Source organism: Mauremys reevesii, linkage group 15 (genome assembly GCF_016161935.1).
Source record: "Mauremys reevesii isolate NIE-2019 linkage group 15, ASM1616193v1, whole genome shotgun sequence".
Classification (NCBI taxonomy): domain Eukaryota; kingdom Metazoa; phylum Chordata; order Testudines; family Geoemydidae; genus Mauremys; species Mauremys reevesii.
The window spans coordinates 22,692,129-22,715,714 of NC_052637.1; the positions used below are offsets into that span (position 1 = coordinate 22,692,129).

General features: G+C 48.5%; 1 protein-coding gene across 2 annotated transcripts in view; it reads right to left on the reverse strand.

Annotated features, from left to right (window-relative positions):
• PIK3R5 (phosphoinositide-3-kinase regulatory subunit 5) overlaps window positions 1-23,586 on the reverse strand; it is a 99,055-nt gene that overhangs the window by 17,795 nt on the left and 57,674 nt on the right. For both annotated transcript variants that reach the window (XM_039501887.1, XM_039501888.1), the window contains exons 3-9: window positions 19,826-19,926; window positions 15,471-15,539; window positions 14,078-14,216; window positions 7,320-7,389; window positions 4,738-4,912; window positions 3,772-3,925; window positions 2,054-2,137 (exon numbers count right to left, since the gene is read on the reverse strand). In XM_039501887.1, coding sequence (XP_039357821.1) covers window positions 2,054-2,137; window positions 3,772-3,925; window positions 4,738-4,912; window positions 7,320-7,389; window positions 14,078-14,216; window positions 15,471-15,539; window positions 19,826-19,926 — 792 coding nt within the window. The remainder of the gene's footprint in view (window positions 1-2,053; window positions 2,138-3,771; window positions 3,926-4,737; window positions 4,913-7,319; window positions 7,390-14,077; window positions 14,217-15,470; window positions 15,540-19,825; window positions 19,927-23,586) is intronic.

The following is a 23,586-nucleotide window of genomic DNA, read 5'->3' on the forward strand; positions in this document are numbered from 1 at the left end:
TCCAGTACTTTGTCCAGCCTCATATGACCCCAGTGGTGGAACTTCCATTCCTTCCTTTCTGAGGCCGTCCCACACTAATACCAAATGCACTTGTGCCCAGAAGTCGTCTTGTCAGAGGTTGTCAATGTTTTTTGTCCAAAAAAGTGTTTTTGGTGTGTGTGTGTGTGTATGGTGGGGGGGAAGGAAGCAGTTTTTTCAAAATCTAAACACTTTCATGAAAACTGTTTCATTTCAATAAAATTTGTTATGCAAAAAAAGTTTGAAACAAAAGTCAGTTTTCTTTCAAACGGAAGTTTTTGTTTAATTTGTTTTCAAACACAAAAGTAAACTAACATTTGTTTCGCTTCCTTTCAACTTGGATTGTCAACTAGTTCTACTACTTATGGCCACACCCCATTAAAATGTATTTTAATAATAATCAAGATAACCAGCCAGGTCGGAAAGCAATAATGCCACCTAAAGGTGACTGGCTTCCTGATAAAAATGTACTCAGTGAGAAGAATGAAACAGACAAGCCCAGGGGAGGAGAAGATGGGCCAACAGTTTTCCAGAGCGACAGAATTGATGTAGCTTATTGGGGCCTGCTGGCATTGACTGCACAGAAACACAGAGATTTGCCATAAGCAGGGATTGGGAGTAAAAGAGAAGTAGCAGCTTCGCTTGCAAAATTGCCATGCACGGGAGGGGGGAGGAAATTACCAGGCCAGGCACAAAAAAACCCTGCTCACCTGACCCTACCCTGAGGACAATGGAAACCCCCAGTATTTTGGTGCCCAAAGGATACGCCCACACTGGAGCTGGAGGTGAAATTCCCAGCTCGGGTAGACATACCCACTCTAGTTTTCATCGAGCTAGTGTGCTAAAAACAGAGCATGCCCACTGCAGGGCGAGGGGCTAGCCACCCCGTGTATGTACCCTTCCTAGAGCACAGGCACCGACTCAGCGGGGATAGCCCTCCTGCTGCTCCAGCTATGGCGGCTGAACATCTGTTTTTGGCACAGTCCTCAAACTGGGACTCGCACCTCCAGCTCCGGTGTAGCTTTCCACCAAGGGAGCTAAACTTACCCCCAAGCGGGCCACTACAATTTGGCAAAGTTGCTGTAGGACAGCTGGCCTGTCCAGCCTGGAAGGGTGGACGCCAAGCCCCAGGTCTCTTTCAGACTCTTGCTTTGTGGTGTGGTTTATTCACTTTAACACAAAATTCACCAAGTAACACAGAGTTATTTCCCAGACCCAAGCAGGCAGCAGGGACCCAGGGGCCTTTGCCCTTGTGTCTCTCCCCACTGCTCCAGGACCTGCCAGGAGCCAACTTCCTTCCTGCAGCCCCCCTCCTCAACTGAGCCCTTTCAGCCCTTTATGGCAATCCCTGACCTCTCCCCAGCTGGGTCTCATAACAGCCAGGGCTGGCTGGCCACAAGCTCCCTGACTCTTAAAGGGGTGCTGTGTAAAATGTTTAAGAAGATTTGCAGAGCCAGGACCCAGGCAGTGTGAGTGCCATACCTGTGATATTAGGAAAGCCTGCTTCAGCCTATTACAGTTGTATTATTATTAATTGTCTGTACAGTGGTAGTACCTAGGAGCCCAGTCACAGACCAGGTCCCCATTGTACTGGGCGCTGTACAGAGACAGAACCGAAAGGCAGACCCTGTCCCAGAGAACGTTCCATCCAAGTACTGGGTAGGTTCCAATAACGTACATTTTCAATATCAAGGGCCATTATTTCTCTTGACATTATCAACATTCTAGGAACACAGGAAGGTACCAGATCAGCACAGAGCCAGGCCTCAGTCCTGCAAACACCCACATACATGCTTAACTTGAATCCTGCGAGGAGCACCAATGACTTCAACACATTTCAAATTAAGCACGTGTGTGTTTGCAAGATCGGGCCTTGAGAGCCTCTCTGGTCTAGGATCCTGCCTCCGCCACTGGCCCCGTGCTTCTGAGGAAGTCAAACACGATATAGCTCTCTTTGCACGCCTGTGCCATGAGGGGCAGGGGAGTTCTTCCTCAGCCAAGCTGGCAATCCACTGTAGGTGAGTTTTAGCCTTACCGAAATTATCCTTGTCCCAGCTGTAAGTGTAGCATCGAGCAACGGGGATGGGGACAGTGTGGAGTTTATGTGACTGGGCCTCCCCTGAGAAGAGAGAAGAGCAAGTGGCAAGTTAGGACCATAGAGTGAGAAGGCACCTCCTCCGTGACTGAGTCCAGTCCCCTGCTATTGCAGGCCCCTCCATCTCATAATTCCATTCATACATTTATCTAGCTCCATCTCATAATCCCATTCATACATCTATCTAGCTCCATCTCATAATCCCATTCATACATTTATCTAGCTCCATCTCATAATCCCATTCATACATCTATCTAGCTCCATCTCAAAACCATTTAGATTGTTCGCCTCCCCTCCTATTGGAAGGGCCATTACAGAACCTCTCTCCTCTGATGGTTAGAAACCTCTTTCATTTCCAGCCTAAATTTATTCAGGGCCAGTTTAAGTCAGCACAGGCAAGTGAAGTGAAAAGTCCCAACATCAAGGCCCCTCTTTCTTCCACTTGTGGGCTCCCTCCCCCACTCCTCTCCAGCAGGTGATGACACCAGTGATTCACTCTAACAACCAGGGATGAATGTGGGGAGGGAAGGAAGTAGTGAATTCTCACTAGCTCCTCCCACAAAGTGAGCTCCACCCATGTAGGACAGCAACGTGAGAATCTTCACCACAGACGGTGCACGTGTTAAACAAAACAGCCTCTGCCAAGCTCAGCTGGGGGGGCTCCTTGGACTCTGTCCCCCCTCAATGGGGCTAAAATGCTGCTTTGTGCTCCATTCATCCCCTCTGCCTTGCTGGGTCCAGAGATCAGGTTGGAATAGAACTCCCAAACTCGCCCACAACCCACACCACACTCCGTCATGACACCACAATGAGCCATCGCTCACAGCCGATCACGCAGACCTTCACCATACAGCCAGGCATTCTCCTTGTGAGAGTGCTTTCAGCAGCAGCAAAAAGGTTCACAACATCGACATTTAAAGCGATCCTTGCTAGGCATGAGTGTTGATACTCTGAAATGAATGGGGCAGTTCAGAGCTCTCAGAGCTATAATTTCAGGCTGTCTGCAGACTCAGGCAGGGGTCATTGTTACAATCGGTTTGTGTTTTGAAAGTTTTCTTCCTAACCATAAGGGTTAGAGACTTTTTTAATTTTTTTTTTAAATAAAAGCTGAGATTCTGGAGCAGAAAAAGAAACAACCAAGAAGAAAGCCCCAAAGACCAGCTCATCATGAGGGAGTGAGCCAGAAAAGATTTTTTTGTTCTACTTTTGAAACGTAGTCCAATCAAGGATTTCATGCTTCATAGCATTCACTCCTTATCTCTCAAAACAGAGCAGCTAATGTATATGACGGACCAGGCTAGAGAAAGAAAAGTAGAACGTTGTATAAATTAGAACAGGGGTCGGCAACCTTTCAGAAGTGCTGTGCCGAGTCTTCATTTATTCACTCTAATTTAAGGTTTTGCATGCCAGTAATAAATTTTAACGTTTTTAGAAGGTCTCTTTCTATAAGTCTATAATATATAACTAAACTATTGTTGTATGTAAAGTAAATAAGGTTTTTAAAATGTTTAAGAAGATTCATTTAAAACTAAATTAAAATGCAGAGCCAGGACCCGGGCAGTGCGAGTGCCACTGAAAATCAGCTCGCATGCCGCCTTCGGCACCCGTGCCATAGGTTGCCTTTCCCTGAATTAGAACAACCCCACTCACTCTCATACCTGTGATATTAGGAAAGCCTGCTTCAGCCGCAATGTCCTGCAGCATGGACTTCAGCTGTTTCCTGGCTGCGACATGGTCGCTGGTAACAGCTGCCAGCTCCTGAGCTTCTGTGGTGTGAGAATGGATCTCTGAGAGCTCTTCTAAGGTCTTGGACTAAAGAGAGCACAGAGATTCAGAGACAGCTTGTCAACATGTGGGTCTCTCTCCATGAAGCATCACTCATTTCTTCCAGAAATACTCCTGGCCAGAGGTAAGTGAATCCCCCATGAAAATTTTTGGGGGAAAATGTTTTAATTTCATTCAAATAAATCCATTTTTTTTTGTTTGGAGGGGAAATGTAAACTATTTAAAAAAAAGAAAACGGGAATTTTTGTTCACTTTGAATTTTAGGTCTCTTCTCTTCCCTCCCTCCTTCTTTGCCTTCTGCCCCCTTTTTTCCAGTGGGTTAAAAAAATGAAAAGGCAGGGCAGGGCAAAGAAGTAAAGTAGTGAGAAAAAAGTGAGACTTTCCCCCCTGTTTCAAAAAGTACTTTTAAATGTTTCATTATAAATTTAACAAAAAAAGTATGACAACACATTTTTTTCCTTGAGAAATCGTTGTTGAAACAGTGTTTTGTTTGGTTTTAAATTTTGAGTGACAACTCAACCAGCTCTATTCATCACTGTTTCCCATTGTTTCATTGTAAAATAATGAGAATGAATAGTTGTTTCTACCTTCTGAATTGAACTGCTGTGAGATCTCACCTCCCCCTTGCAACTCATGAGACAATTTACATTCATGCAGCATCCCCAGAAGCACTGTGCAACCAAACTGATCCGTGAATTGCACAAGGGTCAGCATGGAAATGCAGCCATCTCTGGGATGGAGACCACCGCTTAACAGCACAGAAAAAAATCACCCTGTGCATCGGGGACAGAATTGCTCTCGTTTAAAGGCCTCCAAGCAGAATGCAGAACTCACTCTACCTTCAGGATGTTCTGTAAGCTGCCCAAATCGCACTTGGTCCCAAAAGTGGCCTGGTAGATGTGTCCAATTAGCATGACGAAGGTGCTGTGCTGGGTGTGCTCTGTGGTGCTCATCTTCTTGGCGACAGACAGGTATTCACTCTGAACCTCAGAGGGGTTGAGCAGCAGAACCGTGCTAAGGGCAATACGGAATGGTGGTTAGTGAGCGTAAGATAAAATCAACTCACTGCAGCTTCGGGGTTAATTAAACAGCACCTTGCAAACTGGACCCTGACATGGGACTAGATATAATAAATAATAGTTGCACTGTTAGCAAGACCTGGGGAGCAGAGGAACTTGGGAGCTTTGTGTGGCATTTGATCAATTCCAAACTATTCCACCTACCAGATGGTGAAATCCTTCCACGTTACAGGAACACGGAGCCTGAGAGAAGCCCTTCACCTCATTACAGGGCCGCCCAGAGGGGGTGGCAAGAGGGGCAATTTGCCCCAGGCCCCGAGCCCCACAGGGGCCCCCACCAGAGTTTTTCGAGGCCCCTGGAGCGGGGTCCCTCACTCGCTCCGGGGGGCCCGGCAAACTCTTGCGCGGCCGGGTGCAGGAGCTTCTTCTGCTCCCGGTCTTCGCCGGCGGGGGGTCCTTCCGCTCCGGGGCGGAAGGACCCCTCGCTGGCGAATTACTGCCGAAGACGGAGCTGGACCCGCCGCCGAAGCGCAGCCCGGTCTTCGGCAGTAATTCGGCGGCGGGGGGGCCCTTCCGTTCCGGGACTCGCCGCCGAAGTGCTCCAAAGAGCCGCGGCGGGGGCCCCCGCCTCCCAAGACCGGACTGCACTTCGGCGGCGGGTCCCACTTCGGCGGTAATTCGGGGGGGGGGGGGGCGCCGCGGGTCGTCGGGGCACTTCGGCGGCCGGTGGAACGGAAGGGCCCCCCACCGCCGAAGACCCCGGGCCCCCAGAATCCTCTGGGCGGCCCTGCCTCATTATCCCAGTTTACTGTAAACAGATGCACCAGATCCTTGCTAGCTTCCAGGTGCGACTGAACGTATCCATGGCATGAGAGGGTATAGACCATACAAGACCCGTCTCTCTCCCAATGTGCAGTTGCTGCTGCAGAGATTGACCAAGGTGCTCAAACTAAGAGTCCCTAGATTTAAACACCTGGGGTGGATGGTCTCAGAGGAAGGCCCCTGCTCTCGGAACTGGACTCCCAGCTATTCCACCAGAGACAGAGGTTGTTAACCTCCAGGACACAGCGCACAGCCTGAGGCAGAGCGGTGGGGAACAGAGACACTCCTTAAGCGCAGCAGTGGAGTTTCTTCTCCATACTAACAGCAGCCTCTAACTGCAGGTTAATTGCTAAGGCCCTGGTCCAGCGAAGAGCTTAAGCAGGTGATTAACTTTAAGCAGGTGAGCAGTCCTGGTGTAATCAACAGGACTTGCTTAAAGCTGAGCACATGCTGCAGGGTTTGCAGAACCAGGGCCTCAATAGGCCCACAGCCTCAGGTAATGGGCACAAGCTTTGTATAATGCCCAGGCCTGGTCTATATACAGATTTTGTACTGATAGAAATATGCGGGTTACGGGGTATGATTATATTTTTTTACCTACATAGTTATACTGGTACAACTGCTAGTGTGGTTACACTGGTATTAACACACCAAATACCAGTATAACTTAGTCCCTTTCCCATACAGGGATAGCTAGCCTGGTATAAAGCACCTTTATGCTTTTATCACTGCATCCTCACTGGGAGACGTGCTGTTGTACCATTTTAACCACACTGGTATATTTAAAGCAGTACAACTTGCATACCGACAAGCCCGAAATAAAAAATGCGCACAGTAGGGGCACATGAGCCAGCAGTGGTTGCTAATAGCAGGCTAGAGAGAGATCAGCTCTGTGTTCACACTTTCATATTTACAGATGAGGGTGATAGCGCGGGGAGGAAGGGATCGAAGGCCCAGATAAGCACCCCCCCTTCCTTCCCTGTCTCAGTCACATAATCCTGGCTACGTGCTGGCTTCTTTATTTGTCAAGAGATGGCGCTTTTATTGATCAAGCATGAACCCTGTCAAACTTCCTGCCTGGGATGGGGTGAAGCTGTTCCCCTCCCTCCGACTTTTGCCCCGCACCCCTTCTGGCTAAGGCACGTCACCTTGGATCTTCTCTGCTCTCCAACGCATGGAAATCGGACCAAGCATTCTTTGGGCACCTGGCACAGATCAGCCCCTTCTTTTCCCCATCCTGTTCTCGTGAAGACCATGCATTTCCCACCATGGGGTGTCAGCAAACACATATGCACACACCAGACCTAGGGAGAGCCCAGGACGGCCACTATGGGAATGCTGTGATTTCTACTTTATCCATATACCTTGACCATTAGTTCGGTGCAGTTCTCCCCCTGAACTCATACCCAGCCGCAGCTGCATCTAGGGTGACATTCTAGGGGCCACTTGCCCTAGCTCGGTATCTGCCCCTTGATTATGAGCACTTTGGAAAGAGCAGTGGTGGTTCCAGGGAGACCTGCTGCTAGACCACACTAAGCCGCCCCCATCGATCCCCTCCATCTCCCCACAGCAGCACTCACATGGTGGAGCTCTGGCAGCTCTTCATGGACAGTCCCTGCTCCGCCCTCACCAGCCTTTGGTACGAAATCCCTGTGGGGAAAGAGAAAAGCAATTCACTGACGGCAACTTGGATCACACGGGAGCAAGAGAAGCCAGTAAATTGCTGGCATCAAGCGTGTCTTTTTAACATTTGCTGAACTGGCCGAGGTAAAGGCCAGGAGGGCGCCTGATCTTTTAAAATGCATTAGCTAGCATACGCTAACTTCACATCTTCAGTCCTCATCTAGACAAGGCCTGAGAGGTAACTTGCATTCAGAGGCTCACCCAACTCTCCAGGTGGAACTGATCGTACCTGGGTAGGTGTGGGGTGGGGTGGGAACAAAGCCTATGGCAAAGTGATAGGAGACGACATGCTAGCGGTGAGTTACCGGCCCTACTTCAACTGTGCAAGAGCTATGGAGAGGGAACGTAGGGGTGGTCAGGACCAGACAAGGATGAACGTGGGCAAGAGGCTGGAGTGATGGGATAGAAACCAAAGGAGATGGAGACAAGGTCAACCGTAAGCATGGAGCAGGTTGGGGAGCTTACACAGAGCAGGGAGAAGAAGTGTGAGGCGTATGGCAGTCAGAGCAGTGGGCTGGGTGTGAGGCGAGTATGAGACAGGAGAGATGGAGGTGGCAAGCAGGAGGCTGAGGGAGAAATCCCAGCAGCAGAGTGCAAGGGCGTGTTAGGAAAAGATGAGGACACAAGATCTGAAAGGCAGGTTGGAAAGCAGAAGACCCAGGAACAGATGCAGGGAGGAGGGGGCTATGAAGCTGGAGCAACTCCAGGGAGATTTGAAGGCAAGTCTAAACTACGTTCAGCTAACGAGAGAAAGCAAGGGAACGTGATGGAGAGCTGGGGCAGGGAGCAAGAGCGTACAAGAAGCACACAACAGAGAAAACCCAGTAGGTCACATCCCTCTGCCAGTGCCAGACTGTGCCCTGCGCCGTTTTCTACTGTTCTGTCCAATCTTCATTTACAGTGCCCCAGGATCCCCTTCAGCTGAGCAGACGGGGACCAGGAAGGTGAGTCACTGCTAAGGTGTAAGATGTGTGACCTCAGCTGGGTGGCTGCCCAGGCCATCAGGATCACATGACCATGCAGTGCACCAATCTCACCCCATTGCACTGTCTATGCTCTAGCCTGCACCAGTCCACGAGAAGCCACATTCAGCCCAGCAGTGCTGAGCAGCTCTGCATATCAGTGTCAAGAACAGTCCCTAGGCTGGTGGAGAACAGTCAGGTACCAAGGTCAGTGGGTTTCACTGTTCACCGGGTCTCTAAAGCGCCATGGAGGGACTCCCAAACGCAACCTCCACAGTCAGGTGAGGGAGAATTAAAGGAAACGGGCTCTTGATCTCCAGGCTTCAGGGCACCAGCTGATCAGCAGCAGGGAACCAGGATAAAATAAGGGGCTTTACACCAGGGTACAGTTCTGTCTCTGACGCCTCTGACATGGGTCACTGCTGCGGGCAGGACATTGTCCATTCTGGTGAGGCAATCCCATTGGCTTTAATAGGACCATAAGCAGGGAAAGTTTTCCTACACCACTAAGATTCGCACTATTGAACTGCAACCAGCAACCACCCGCAGCTTCCACTCGCTTCCCCAGGACATCCACGAGGCCTCACTAGACGGAGAAGACTTTGCAATGATTTTCTCTCATTTATTTCATTCAGCGTCTGTAACTTTAGGAACTAGGGGTCCCAGGTGCTGGGGGGAGGAGAGGGGACAAAATTCTCTCTCTTACCTGCATCCCATTCCCCCCTTCCCCAACATGACTTCTGAAGTCTTCTCAGGTTGTATGTGCAAATTCAGCACCTACCCGCCTGCGTTCTCAGCACTGGGCATAGGCTTTTTATTTGTCCATAGAACAAGTTGCCGTGCAGGCAGCAGTCGTGCAAGCTTCCCCTCCCCCACACAGCTTCCCCCCTGAACCAGGAGCAACAGACGGCCACTCAGTCCATGTGGCATGCTCATGCCCGGCCACCCCCAATGAGCCTCAAGCATGCTGACAGCTTTGTCGATTTGGATTTGTGGCTCCTGGGAAGTGGGCTGAGACCTATCAAATCCATTTCAGTCAGGACACCAATCAGCTACCAGACACGGCCTCGTAAAGCCCCTGCAGCAGCGTCCCCTGATCGAGTGGTGCCTTCCCGTGCAATTTCCTGGGGTAGCCTGTGCAATCCAAGCTGATGTTTTGTTCATCGATTCATTTAATGATCGTGCTCTGCAGAACAATCCACCACCCAGGCTCTCAGACAATACCAAGGTTTATTGAACTCTTGGCAAATATTGACAGCAGCTTTGTCTTGGCTAATCTTTACCTCTTGGCTTTGACCGCATAAGATTCCCAGGAAAGCGGAAGCATTTGGACAGTATCTGGTGATACTGTACCACAAACAGCTCCGGAAGTGCCTGGCAAACAGAATGAGTCTATAAGGTCTTGACTGGATTTCCAATGGACAAGTGTCATCTCCACAAAGCCATCACTGTTATTGGTGCGAACTGAAAGTGGAAAGGCCAAGGATCGGCTGTGCCATGGAGAGAGAACGAGGCTCTGGTCCCTGAAGGCGGTCCTTCCAGCTCACGATCGGGGCACATCAGCACTGCCCTGTGCTTTATGTTTCCATGGCTGTCGAACCATCTGCCTTCTTGTAGGGTGTAAAGAGCAATTTGGCTCTAACCCCCAGCCAAGTTATTCTTGGGCATCAGGGGTGCAATGATGACAGCAGTATGCACTGAAGGCTCCTGGGGATCTCCCAGGGGTTTGCAGTTGTGTTTAAAACAGGCTTCCTGGACTGGTGTCACATGATAACGGACCACGGAGATGAGGCTGGGAGATTCCACAGAAGTTCAGGGACAGCATCATCAATAGCATCACCAGACCAGCCACACGGTACTTCTAGAGCCCATCCACACTACCGATACTGGACGGTTCCCATCTGGTTTCAGCACAAAGTTGTCCAGAAGACAAAGTGCACCCAAACCTGATTCAGATGGGAGGCTTTTTTATCAGAACTGGGATTCGCCCTGGGACTGATTTCCAACCACCTTCTCCTGTTCCATATTGCACTGCCATGTTCCCCTGCGATCCCGCGGCTGCGTGAGTGCATGGAGCTGCCATAGCAGTAGGAACACAAACCACCCTCCCCAACATCTCCTCCCCCAGCCTGGGGGTCAGGTCTGCAGGACAAACATCCCAGTCTGAACCTCACTCTGCAGTCTGCCTCTCACTGGCATCACATACCCCGCGCCTGCTGGTCTAGGGTCCAGGAGAGACCCCTGTGAATGAAAGAAACTAGATTTGTCATCACAGCAAACCCAGTTTCCCGGTGAGCACCGTACAGTTCAGAGGGGGAAACATTAACCCTCTGGATACTGCACACACCACTCGGCAGCCTTCATCTGGCTGGCGGCGTGGAAGAGGCAGAGCCCAGAAGATGAAGGAGGCAACTGGTGGGCGAGGGCACGTCAAACTGACATTTTAAAACAGAACTTGTCATTTTGAGGAGGAGGTTATCACTAAGTCCTGCCTTCCTGCACGTCTTTGTCCCCCTACACACTCCCCACGCAAAGGCAGCCCTGAGAAATCAGCATAATCTCCATCCCAACCCCACGGCTTTCACGACAGGATACTGGGACTTGTGCTGCCGTTAAACAGGGTCAGAATACACCATCTCCTGACAGCAGCATGTCGCCCAGCCCGGCTGTCAGTCAGAAAAAGGCATTCCCAAAGCACACTGCCCCCTGGAGAATACTGCAGTTTCCTGCCTTGCCAGAAGTTAGCACTGAGCAATGCAGCCCATCACTGCTCCCATGCAACCGAGCGTCACGCCGCAGCAAACAGGAACTGGCCAACAGCCTGCACGGAGTTACGGAAGACGTCCCTGTTTTGCTGGTGCCATTTCCCAGCTGTCACTGTCTGGCCTCATGCTTTTTCCTTTTATCCCTCCAGAGTCTTCAATCACTTGCTTTCATGGGAGCAGTGCCCATTATGGGGACCAGCAGGTCTCCTGGCCAGTGCAGCCTGCTCTGTTGGGTTTGGTTCTCGTTACAGGCAGTGTGGGAAACACCCTGGCCACAGAGATGTGCACAGCAGAAGGGCCGAGGCGGATTGATCATGATGAGAACACCGGAGCCAGGCAGCTTTCTTTGGGGACCGTCACAGTCTCTCTCTGGCCAAATCCAGAGCAATTTCCCACCTGCTCGCCCTCACTTTAGGGGTCTGGATAAAATGGGACCCAGTTCTGAACCATCCCTGGTTCTGACATTGCAGAATTGCAGCCCAGCTGTATGTGGCTTTGCCATTCCAGAGACCAGGCCCAGGCAGATGAGCGGGAAGGGCCGGAGACCCCTGGGAAAGGTGGGGGATGCTTGGCCAGGTTTACCATCGCAGCGGTACCCAGGAGGGGCTGAACCCACTGGAGCTGGTTGCCCATTTAAGGTAAACGGACGTAAGCTGCCTTGCATCGACCTGACTCCGTAATGTAAACCAGGGCCAATCCCAGCCACTGGGCTGCTTCACTGGGAACCCTGTTTGGGAGAGCCTGAGAGCTCCAACCTTGCTGGCTGGGCCTCATTTGCCACCTCACTTAATACGATCAGTGCACTATCCGTAACATCATAGCCACAAGCCAGGAAAGGGCCTGAGGGCCCCAGGGCAGCTCTGAGCTGGGATGTGGTTTAGATGGAAGTTACAAAGATTTTTTTTTTATCCTTTTGCTTCCCTCAAAAGCATCTTCTATCCACCCCCATTTCTGGTTCCTCAAATTTCACCCCCACTTAGCACCTGGTTAATCTCTACTTAACCCCTTGGCACTGGCTGAAGAATCTTTGCTGATGCTGATAATTTGCTGATAATTAGCCTGCAGTTGTTGCCAGTCGCTATCACCAGCAGAAATTGGATCCCTGGGTAAGGTCACAGTTAAGAAGCACACAGTGTATTCCCCCACTGCCCTCCCAGAGAGCTTCCGCTCTGGAGTACAGGGCCTCCTCTGGCTCTATCTGAGCTAGTACACAGGGTGTTAGCAAAGACGGGTACCTCAGGGCTCATCTACACTACAGAACCTTTGCCAGTACATCTAGGATGGCAGAGACATCAAGTGGAGACGCAGCAGAGGCAGACAGAAGGAGTTCTTCTGCCGCCAATAGCTACACCGCTTCCCCAAACAACATTAGCTAAACCGACAGATGCATTCTTCTGTCTTCTCTATACTGGGAGTTTTGCCAGCAGAGCTATGCTGGGTGTGATTTATTCATAGCTATGCCAGTAAAACTTTGCTGTGCAGACTACCATATCCACACTACCACTTACGCTGGCAAAATGTATGTCGCTCAGGGGTGTAAAAAAAACAAGCCCCCTGAGAGACCTAAGTGGTAGTGTGCACAGAACTATGTCAGTCGGAGAGCTTCTCCTGCTGACATTGCTACCACCGCTCATTGGGGGTGGTTTACTTATGTCGACGGAAGAGCTCTCTCCCATCGGCATAGAGTGGCTACACGGGAAATCTTACAGCGGCGCAGCTGCATCAGGACAGCTGTGCCACTGTAAGGTCTCTAGTGTAGACATGGCCTGAGCGTTGCCAACACAGGTTTTCAACAGCATGTCCCCTAACCCTGCTCGGAGCTCATCTAATCCTGCATCAGCAATCAAACGGTGCCAAGGGGTGACGTGGCGATTAACCAGATGTTAAATGGGTGTGAAATTCTACAATCTGTTCTAATACAGTACTGAAGAAAAATGATTCTCTGTGTCCCATCCTAATGCATAAGACTCTTTTTAAATGACCTCTTCTTTTAATTGGAATCAGGCCATCCACCAGCATAGCCTAATTAAGACGATTCTACTGCATAAAGACAGATACGATTACGTGCTGCAGGTCTCGGCTGCAGCTGATCCCAAAGTCCAATTACACAGAGACAGCACCTCAGCCACAAAGCAGTAGCTGGGAGTTCCAGGGAACTGTATGAAAATTTTTTACAAAGCAGCACACTCAAAGACTACCGCCACCTTGATGGGAATGAATGGATTCACTGTTATAATCAAATTGTGCCGCTGAGTCACTTTTCCTTCTCAAAACAAAGTTCAGGGCTAGCTGGAATAGCAGCAGGGAGCAACCAGAGCTGTTTTGCCATGCAAAAGATTCCCCCAGAACGAAGAGGCTGCAGTGGGAATGCTCATCTGCTTCGTTAATCTACCGAGATCAGCGTGCCTGTCTGAATTTAACATTCATGGAGACATGTTCGGTGCCATGCAATACGGTTCCTCTACATTACAGTATTAATGCTAAACACATGCCCCTGGACACACAACTGTGTCAATTCAGCTTTTCACCTCTGGAGGAGAGTTGGCTTCCAATCTGTGTTAGGGCACCAGTGAAATGAGTTCAGCAGTCTCACCCTGCTCCTCCCAGAAGACAAAAGCCCATTTACAATTGTATTGGAAAACACAGAGCAGATGGTAGCAAATGGACCCACAGTTTGCTGCATGGCTGCTGGTCCTGAGCTTTGCATGATTTATTTAAACGCAACGCGTGTGTAGGAGAGCAACACTGGGAGAATTTCAGAGAGAACATTGTGCATGCCTGACCACTGTGGTGAGCGTTTCTGGTTTGGCATGAAGAACAGTAAAAATACTTCACCCAGACTCTCTGAGGCTAAGTTAGCTGCACCCAACACCACAAAGACTACGGGTCAGAGGGACCTGTAAAACAATGGACCGTTTGGATTCCTACCTGGTGCCTTGAGTTCATCACTGATGAAGGTCAGTAGCTCCCGGTAGATGTTGCAGTAGGGCATAGGCCAGGTAAGGAAGGTGTGGTAGGTGCTAATGGCCTTCAGAAGCAGGTCAGAGTCTGGTGGGAAGTGAGGATTCTATAGGGGAAATAGAAATAGCATGAGGATTACAATCCAAGGTGGGCCAAGGACACAGTCATGGAGGCCTGTCCTTCCTCTTCGGCCTTGCCCCCCCAACACCACTTAGACAGATTCAGATCCTCCCAGGTCCCAAACTAGGCTCCCAAACTGAGCTGCTCGATAGCCCAAGTAAAAGAGGAGGAGGTTTCAGTGGCGAGTAGCATCATGGGAAAGCAGGTATGTGGGCTGGCGCTGGGAGGATAATAAAAAAACTCTCAGTCTCGATCAGACCAGAGGTCGTACAATCCACTCCCTGACTGTAGCTAGCACTGGATGCTTCTGAGGAGGGTTCAAGCAACCCTTCTCTGGACAACTACAGAATAACCTGCCTGTTGGGGTTGTTTCTGCCTAAGTGCCATCAGTTAGTGGCTTATGCTACAAAGAAGGAGAGTTTCTCTCTTACTAAAGAAAACATATTCTTAGCAACCATGGATGTTCTCATCCTTTCAGATGCCTAACCCTTTTATGAATCCTGCTTAGTTCTCGGCCTCCATGAGATCTTGGAGCAATGAACTGCACAGGATAATTATATATTGTGTGAAAAAAAAGTATTTCCTTCTCTCTGTTTTAAATGTGTTGCCTTTGGGTTTCATTAGAAGTTTCCTTGGTTTGATTTATTATGAGAAAGAGCAAATGGGGCAGATTCACCTTCTATACACTGTTATTTTGTACACTTCTATCATGTCCCCTCTCATTTGTCCCCTCTCTAAACATAAATGGACCCAAACTTCTCAGTCTCTCTGACTTATGCTATTTGGTTGCTTCTTTCTGATCCCTTTCCACTTCTGCTAAATCTTTTTCCAGATGAGAAGACCAGGGCAAGGACAGTACTTCAGGTGAAGATATCCCAAAAGTATAACTGGGTTATAAAAAGAACTAGATACGTTTCTGGACGACAGGTCCATCAATGGCTATTAGCCACAATGGTCAGGGATGGAACCCCATGCTCAGGGCAACCCTAAACCTCTGACTTCCAGAAGCTGGGAGAAGAAGTCGGAGTGGATCTATCCAAAACGGACCTGTTCTGTACACTCCCCTGACAACCTGGTACTGGCCAATGTCAGATGCAGGAAACTAGGCTAGATGGACCCAGTATAGCAGTTCTTATGTCTTACATAACGACATTATTCTGCTTTCAGCTAGGGCAGTGCTCCAATTCACAGCCTGTCCTTGAAGCTGAAGTTACAATCAGTTAAAAACTTTAGGACTTACACACAGAGCTGCAGAATAGAACAGCAGAGCCAATGGAGTGAGGAGGTCATAGTTGCATGTCTCTTGGACCTGCAGGAAATACACACGAGAAGAGGAGGATCAGCTGTGCTATTTGATTACAGAAATACCCAAAAGCTATCAGGAGATGGAAGGAAGCTTTGTAGACAACCATGTGATTGCAAGAATTGCTCCTGTCCAGCACCCCACTCAACGACATCAATGCTAAGATTCCCATTGACTTCAACAGGCACTGCACAGGTATAACAGGACTTTTCACACCCCTGAGTGACATAATTATACTGATATATGTCTGTAGTGTAGAACCTGGCTTTAGGCTGGCTTAACTACGCCACATCTACGCTAGGGATTAGGTTTCCGTACCTCTGCTGGTCAGGAGCATGGATTGTTTACATCCCTAACCAATGCAGCTATATCATCCTAGCTTTGTAAGTACAGACTAGACCATTGGCACAGCTCATCCCATCTTTGTCTACTCCAGGAAAGTGAGGAACATTAGAAAATGTGTTAACTGCAATCTTTAAATTAACACTCTGTTAAATGCTACTTAGCGCCCAGCGAGGATACAGATAGTCATGTTTAAAAATGTACATTAGCTGGTGCCAGTCAATCCTAGATTTCCCTTTGGAGGAATGAGCACCACATGAGGGCATAATGGAAAATATTTTTGCAACTATTCAAATTCAAAAGGGAATTTATATTCAGCCAAGTTTGTGACCCTCTACATTTTCTGTGTGAGGGAACTTTATTCACACTTGTTGCAATGTGTGCTGTGCATTGAATGTAAATCATGCAACCAGATGATAAACACCACCAGCTGACTTACATCACTAGGCAACATTGCGGAAGTCTGTAACAAAACTAATTATGGGCAATCTGCAGACTAAGAATTATTCACTGAGGAAATTCACCAATAATTATGAATCCATACAGGAATAGCACGAGGTGTTCCTGAACAATTGGAGAAAAGGGGGGAAAAGAATAAAGATTAAAAATAATCAACTTATTAGTTGCCATATTGCCAACCCCAGCCATTTAAAAATCATGAATCAGGCCTAAAAAAAAAAAAAGACATTTTTGGTTCATTTTAGTTCTTTTGGTTTGAGTCTTTAGGGTAGGTACATTTGGGTCACGTTTTCAAGATTTTCTCTTTAACTAGAAAGGCTAGAAACTTGTTACAAAAATGAAAGCTGAGATTCTCACGTACTCACATGAGTTTAGGAGCTGAGGCTGTAAGAAAAACATCAAATATTGCCAGACTCATGATAACATTGTGAGGTTTGGCAACACTGCAATGTGAATTATTTGCTCGCTTGAACTCCAGAGTCCCTAGCACCACCTCCTACCAGGCTACCGTCTCCCATCCAAGGCTTGAGGCTACTTAACTTGGGAGAGCTGATGGCCTCACATCAGAAGACAGACTTGCTGAAGGTTAACAGTTCAGCAACTCTGATCCTTCACCTACCATACTTAGCTGGACATAGCAAACCCTAGCAGCCTGCTGCTTACTACAGCTGTTAGCATTTGCTCAGTCTCTACGTTCCAAATGTATTTTTGGTTGCAAAGCAAACCAGAATAGCCCAGGCAAAGCTTCCATTAAAATAGCAGGAAGCCATCAATTCATTCTGAATTGGACAGGCTAAAAAAGAAAAGCTTGCAACAAGGGAGGGTTTCAGGAAGCCAAGGCTCATAAATCCTAGTGCACCAAACCAACTGCAGCCCTGCCCCTAGAAACATGCATGCCCAGGACTCCTGGAACTGTATGGCTGGGATCTCCCTTCCCCGGCTTCCCTCTGCACAATGGCCAGCACACAATGGAGAATGAGACTGGAATCTGTGCTTCTCCCCAAGTGCATAGGAGGGCGGTCGCTATTGTGGGACTGGAGGTCATGCACATAGAAGCACTTCAGGAAGTAGGAAACCTCTCCTTGTGTCTTGTGATGCTATTCAAAGTGCAGATGTTCAGGCTTGCTCTTTTCCCACTGCACTACCACATCCCTTTTCTCTGCAGTTCCCACATGCCAGAAGCTGCTCTCCAGAGGTCTGACCTCAGACCAGCTCGACTATCTCCAGGCGCTGATGCTCAGTCACGTGCTATTACAACATCTGCTAAAAACTGCAAAATTCAAATAGTTTTGGGCACAGAGGTTGACACCTTTGCACGCTGACTGGAGCGGGGCAAGCTGGAATGGGGCCAACTCACGGCAATCAGATTCACATTTGGGGGTTCGCACGCAGAGTTGGGTGTCTCCGGTGCTGAGAGAGAGAACACGGCGAACTGACCAGCAAGGCTGCAAGCCAGGCATCAGCTTCTCTTTCACTAGGCATAACATTCAGACTTCCTCCTGCTCACAGGCTTCCTTCCTCCACGGAAAGGAGAGACCTAGCCGCGAGGGCTCATGGGAAAGGTGTCAGGTTGAGCTACAGGTTCCATTCTTCCCAAGCACTGACACCCGGTTCATGCTATTGCGGCCGACCTTGCTGGAGGAACGCGATGCTGCTTGGCATTTGGTAGCACATGTGTCTGTGCAGTCCACAAGTAGAGATGCAGCAAACCTCTCAGCTCAGGTGGATTGATTTATTTAACTGACAAACATCTGCCTCTTTGCAAGCGGTCTGTGAACAGCTTATGATGTGACTGAATTTGTTGTTTGAATTATTTGCCAGTTCCTGTCAGTAATTCTTAGTGTAGTCATAGAGTTTCGGGCCAGGCAGGACGGCCAGACCACCTACTCTGATCTCCTGTACTGCAGGCCACCTGCACCCGCACACTATACCCAACAACTGAAATCAGACCAAAGTCTTACAGCCTTCAGGAGACTAGACTATTCCGTGACACACAGAGAGAACAGGCGGGACCGAGGCGCACCAGGCCCAACAGCACTTAGTCATATTTCAGTTTTCATTCCGTCTTCATCTCCACAGTCACCTGGAGCTTGCTCAAGCGCGCCTTACTAAGGCCTCACCACTCGTGTGTGATATTTGAAATTCAAGCTGTGTTGGTTAATTCTGATTGGGCACAAGTCACATGGTGTTTCCATTGACTGGCTGGATGTGCATAATTCTTAGAATCAGGTGCCAAGATTTATTAGGAATTCAATGTTCATATTCTGCAAATGTTTTCTGACATTCACTTAAAATTCCCCGTTTCCAGGAACTTTCCTACCAGCGACTGTTTGGGAGAACATTCACGGAGAGACATCACAAGAAGGACACAAAAGCCTTTGAAGGGATTTATCAGCACCGTGGGAACTGTGTTTTGCAGCATCAACCACCCAGCTCCAGTCTCAAGCCATGCTACCAACTTGTTCCTACTAAAGGCAGGGAGGGATCTGTGAACATGGTTCTAACGCTATTTGCTTCTGCTCCACTAGGCACTATGCTGAAAGCCCTAAGGCCCAGGTTCTCAAAGGGATTTAGGCACCTAACTTCAAGGGGAATTAGGCACCTGGATACCTGTGAGGATCTGGGCCCAGCCTCTTGTCTAAGAAGGTGAGTGCACTCAACCTGGTTTGGAAGGGGTTTCACTAACACAGTCGCCTCTCATGTCTGTGAAGTCACCTAGCACCAACAGGACTATAATATGGAAAAGAACTAGTACCAGAAATGATGCAAATGCCCACAAATTCCTAGACTTCAAGTGCTCACGGAGATTATCACCGATATCACAATAGTGCCCAAAGATTCCAGTCAGGCTCAGGGCCCCCGTTGTGTTAGATGCTGTACATGCATGTGCACGTGCTCTCTCTCTCTCTCACTCACACTCTCCCTGGTTTGAGGAGCTTACTGTTAAACACAAAAAGAAAGTGTGGGGGAACAGGATACAAGATATAAGTAAAGTGCCTTTCCCAAAACCCACTGAAATCCAACTGGAATGTTTCCATTGATTTCAGTGGGATTTGGATCAGGTTCCAAAGTGATGGCAGGGAGCTCCATGCTAGTGCAATAGTCCCAATGCTAGTACAACAGCCCTCACCTTGAACCTGGGCCATCCAGCTCTAAAAGCACCAGCTGCTACATCTTGAGCTACAGAGCCAGGGCTCCCTTGTGTGGCCTGTAACAGATTCAGATCCCCTGCAGACTGGGCACAGAGGGAATCTTGTAACATACTCACCAGTGGGTTACCCTAGCATTTCAGATAACCCTAGCCTAAAGCCCTTCACACATGCATCCAAATTATAAAGTACCTGGGGGAAGGGGCTTCTTTACAGACTTCAGAGCAGGACCCCCTGCCAGACTCCACCCTAATGACAACAAAGCACCCGTTGCCCCCTTCGCAGAAGCCCTCAGCCACCTCCCTGCTGGGGCATCCTTCATTCTTGCTGGCAGGGCCTTACCTCTTTGGTTTTCTGCAGGATTTTCTCCAGGAGGATGAGGTAGTTTCCTGCATCTCGGCTGACCAGCTCCTGCAGGCTCCAGCAGTTCAGACACAGCCCAGCTATCAGAGAGAGACAGAAAAACAACATATCAAATGCACCAGGAACTCCAGAGGTGGCAGTGGAGGAGCACAGAAGGAACCGCTAACACGTGGAGTACGGGGCTAGCACTTTGTGTCAGTGAGAGCTAGAAACCCAGAGTATTCATTCTATTCTGTTCTACAAGGTTCTTATCCTTCCCTCATTGACACAGTATCTGAGTACCTTCCACTCATGCATTAAGTGACATGACTAATGTCTGTCACGTGTGATTCATTGGGAATTGTTTTGGCAGTGTCCACACTACTCTCTGGTGATATCAGGGAAGGGAAGGCAAGTCAGGGAAGTGCACCTGGCACTTGGAGGTTGGGAGGTTTGGGATGGTCCTCAGTTCCTGGAGGAGTCTGTTCCACAGTCTGGGACCGGCCCTGCGAAATCTCCATCTCCTACACAGATGAGCTTTACATTTGCGGTAGAGGGCTCCACTGTACCAGAGCAGCAGTGGTGTCACCCACACTCCTCATCCAGGAACGTTAGGCTCTTTTAAATGCTCCGGGCCCTGGCCCCTGTGCACCTTGAAGGACTTGAACTTGGTATGTACGTGGTACGAAGGTCATGAGGCAAGTAACTGCTATTGTGGCCATCCAGGTATTTAATATCCCTAAATTCCAAGTCTCACACCATTATTACCATTCACCTTCCCACCTATACAGCTAGCAGGTAGGAGAGCAGAGATCTTAGAGAGAGAAGACCCAAAGAGTGAGCTGAGGGCAGAGTCCTCAGACAGAGAATGCCTCCAATACATGGATACTGCCACTATACTTACCCAAGAGACCTAGAAAGCCGTCTCAGATAACTACCTTCACAGAGGCCTGTACACAACTTATTTCTGCCCTGGTATTAAATGATTTCTGAAGGAGAAGATGCAAGATTTATGAGATGCTGAGGGAGCGGAGAAAGGTCACAGAGGGAGGATAAAGAAGCCTCTATCCAGACCGGTTGAAACTACATCACCAGTAGAATACATCTCCTGACACTTGCTTCCTTCGTTATCAATTCACAGCCCTAGCGCTGACAACGGCGCGGGGCATTTCCCAGTTCCTTAGTTCTTCCTGTGTCAGCAACCAATCAGATGGTCACCCAGTCCCCAACTCCTCCCAGGCAGTCGCTGAGGAAATGCTCGGTGCTAAGACAGCCCCTGATCCCCTCCTGCACTCCTAACTGAGCGGTCCCAAAGGAAGAGATGCACTTGCTGGCTCGGCTGGTTTTGTATTTCAGCAAAGATGATTCCAAAGAAAGCGACTGGTGCAGCAAAACTGCTACAGGACGCCTGCCTTGTGACCTGCAAGGACCTGTATATCATTTACACAGCCCCATAGAGTAAGGCCGCCCGGGGAACGGAAACACCATACACTAGAACAGCCTGTGTGAACCCTTTCATTGCCAGTCCTCCCCACTCCTGCTCATACCATCAACCATTAACATTCAGTGGCTTCGCTACCTACCTGGGCCACTGAGCAGTGGAGCTGTTGTTACTAGCAAAGTTATTTCACTGAGAAACACTCATGGAATTTCAAAGCGCAGTCTGGCTCTGAAAAGTTATTCTGAAAAGGGGTATGGTCGGGCTCCTTATTTACTGGATCTCTGTGACTCTGGATCAAGTATGATCAGCTGGCAAGGAAAAGGTATTTTTTTCCTAACTGCCAGCTAGGGTGACCAGACAGCAAATGTGAAAAATCAGGATGGGGGTGGGGAGTAATAGGAGCCTATATAAGAAAAAGACCCAAAAATTGGGACTGTTCCTATAAAATCGGGACATCTGGTCACCCTATGGCCAGCTCACCCTGCAAGTCTGAGTCAAGTCTGGTTCTTTCTATGTCATGCATCATTGCCAGGCATCTTGACCCAGCTGTGGTATATTATTACTCTGGTTAAGCTATGCATGTCTGCCCCTAGAAGGAAAGATGCTGCCATAGGAACTGAATTAAACAATTGAGTAAATAATGTGCAAACCAAACAGCTCCCTCCCCAATAGCTGCAATGGCTTTACAATGTAAACGGCAGTGAACCATATTATGGGCTCTAATGTCAGCAGCAGAAGTCTGAACACAGCAAGAGAACAGGTGTGCAGAATAAAAGAGCCCCCCTAGTCATTGTTCTAACTAAAACCTTTGCAAGTTGCTTCAGGACTCAGAGGCTGAGATTTTTCAAAGCCACCAAAGGGTGCCCAGTTCCTATTAATTTTATTTTGAAAAGCTTGATCATAACGCTTCAATAGCCTGTTGTTTTGGAACGAGTCTACATGCCCAAACCAGACCCTCTTGTCTTAATGATGAGAAGAGCTTGAATAAATGGTTTAACATAAACACTGGTGTCGAAGCAGGATACATTCGCTCACCTCTCCTGTTTGTCATTGCCACTAACTTCATGACGAGAAGCGTGGATGAATACAATACAAGCCTCATGTGGGTTAACTACAGTACGTTCGAAAATTTAGGTTTTGCTGGTGACACTGCTCTTCTAAATGGCAGCTCCACCAATATGTAAGCAAAGAACGCCCAGCGGCGCAAGAAAGATGGATTTAAAAATCAGTTATGAAAAAACAAATCTAATGAGAACCCCAGCAACTCCCAACTCCCGGGTTACATTAGAAGGCAAATGAAGGTAAGAGTTCACATGTTTTGGCAGTAACATGCAAGCCAGTGGGGATGTCTAGGAAGAAATAATGTCACAACCTGGCACTTCACCAGTTTAAACAAGATTTGGTCATCAAAAATCTACCACTTAAAGACAAAACTACAAATTTTCAACTCCAATGTCACTGCCATCTTAACATACAGATGTGCAAGCTAGAAATCCTCCCAAAGGTACTGACATCTCAATGCCTTAGAAAGCAAATGCCTTAGGTATTAAATACAAATACTAGGTATTCACTTGAATGAATTTATAACAAATGTTGAGATCCATCAGAGTGTTCAACAACCCCTTATCCCTAAAGTTACCCAGAAAAGGTGGAAATATCTCATGTTAAGAATGAAGCCAGAGCATCTGCCATTGGGTAGGGAATGTGCAAAACAGGCCGACTGAAAGAATCCCTGTGTCGGACAGAGAGGAAAAACTTCAAGGACTTAACAACATGGCAGACAAGCAAAGAGCAGCCCAGGACAGACAGGGATGGTGGTTTATGCCCTAAGTGACATGTGACAGCACAAGAAGGTTTTAGACTGGTACGCTGGGTGTAGGTGGATTCTGACTGTCTGGCTGTCAATGAAGTTACAGTCAAAGTCCTATGCAGCACATTATGCAGTAGGAACCTATGTGGCAGAAACCCTTGAATTATGCCACCGTTTGCTCCACTAAGCCCTCTCCTCCTTATTGCTTTGCTAAGTCCCCAATACTCCTTTCTCCCTCAATATTAATTTAATTTGCAATTCAAGGTCAGTTGGACATTGCCTCTAAATTGTCAGTGGCTGCAGATTTTTGCACTGAACACACTGGACTGCTTTGTAGAGGTTGCTGGGTAACAGGGGCAGAGGTTGGAAGTTTCTTTGTACTGGAGAGGTAGATGCAGCTCCTCTTTCCCTCCCCTTTCTGGGTAGAGGTTACTCCAAATTTGGAGATGGGAGGGTCTGAATTCCTTGTTTTCAACCCCCTTCAAAGCTGAATAGCAACCAGTCATCCCA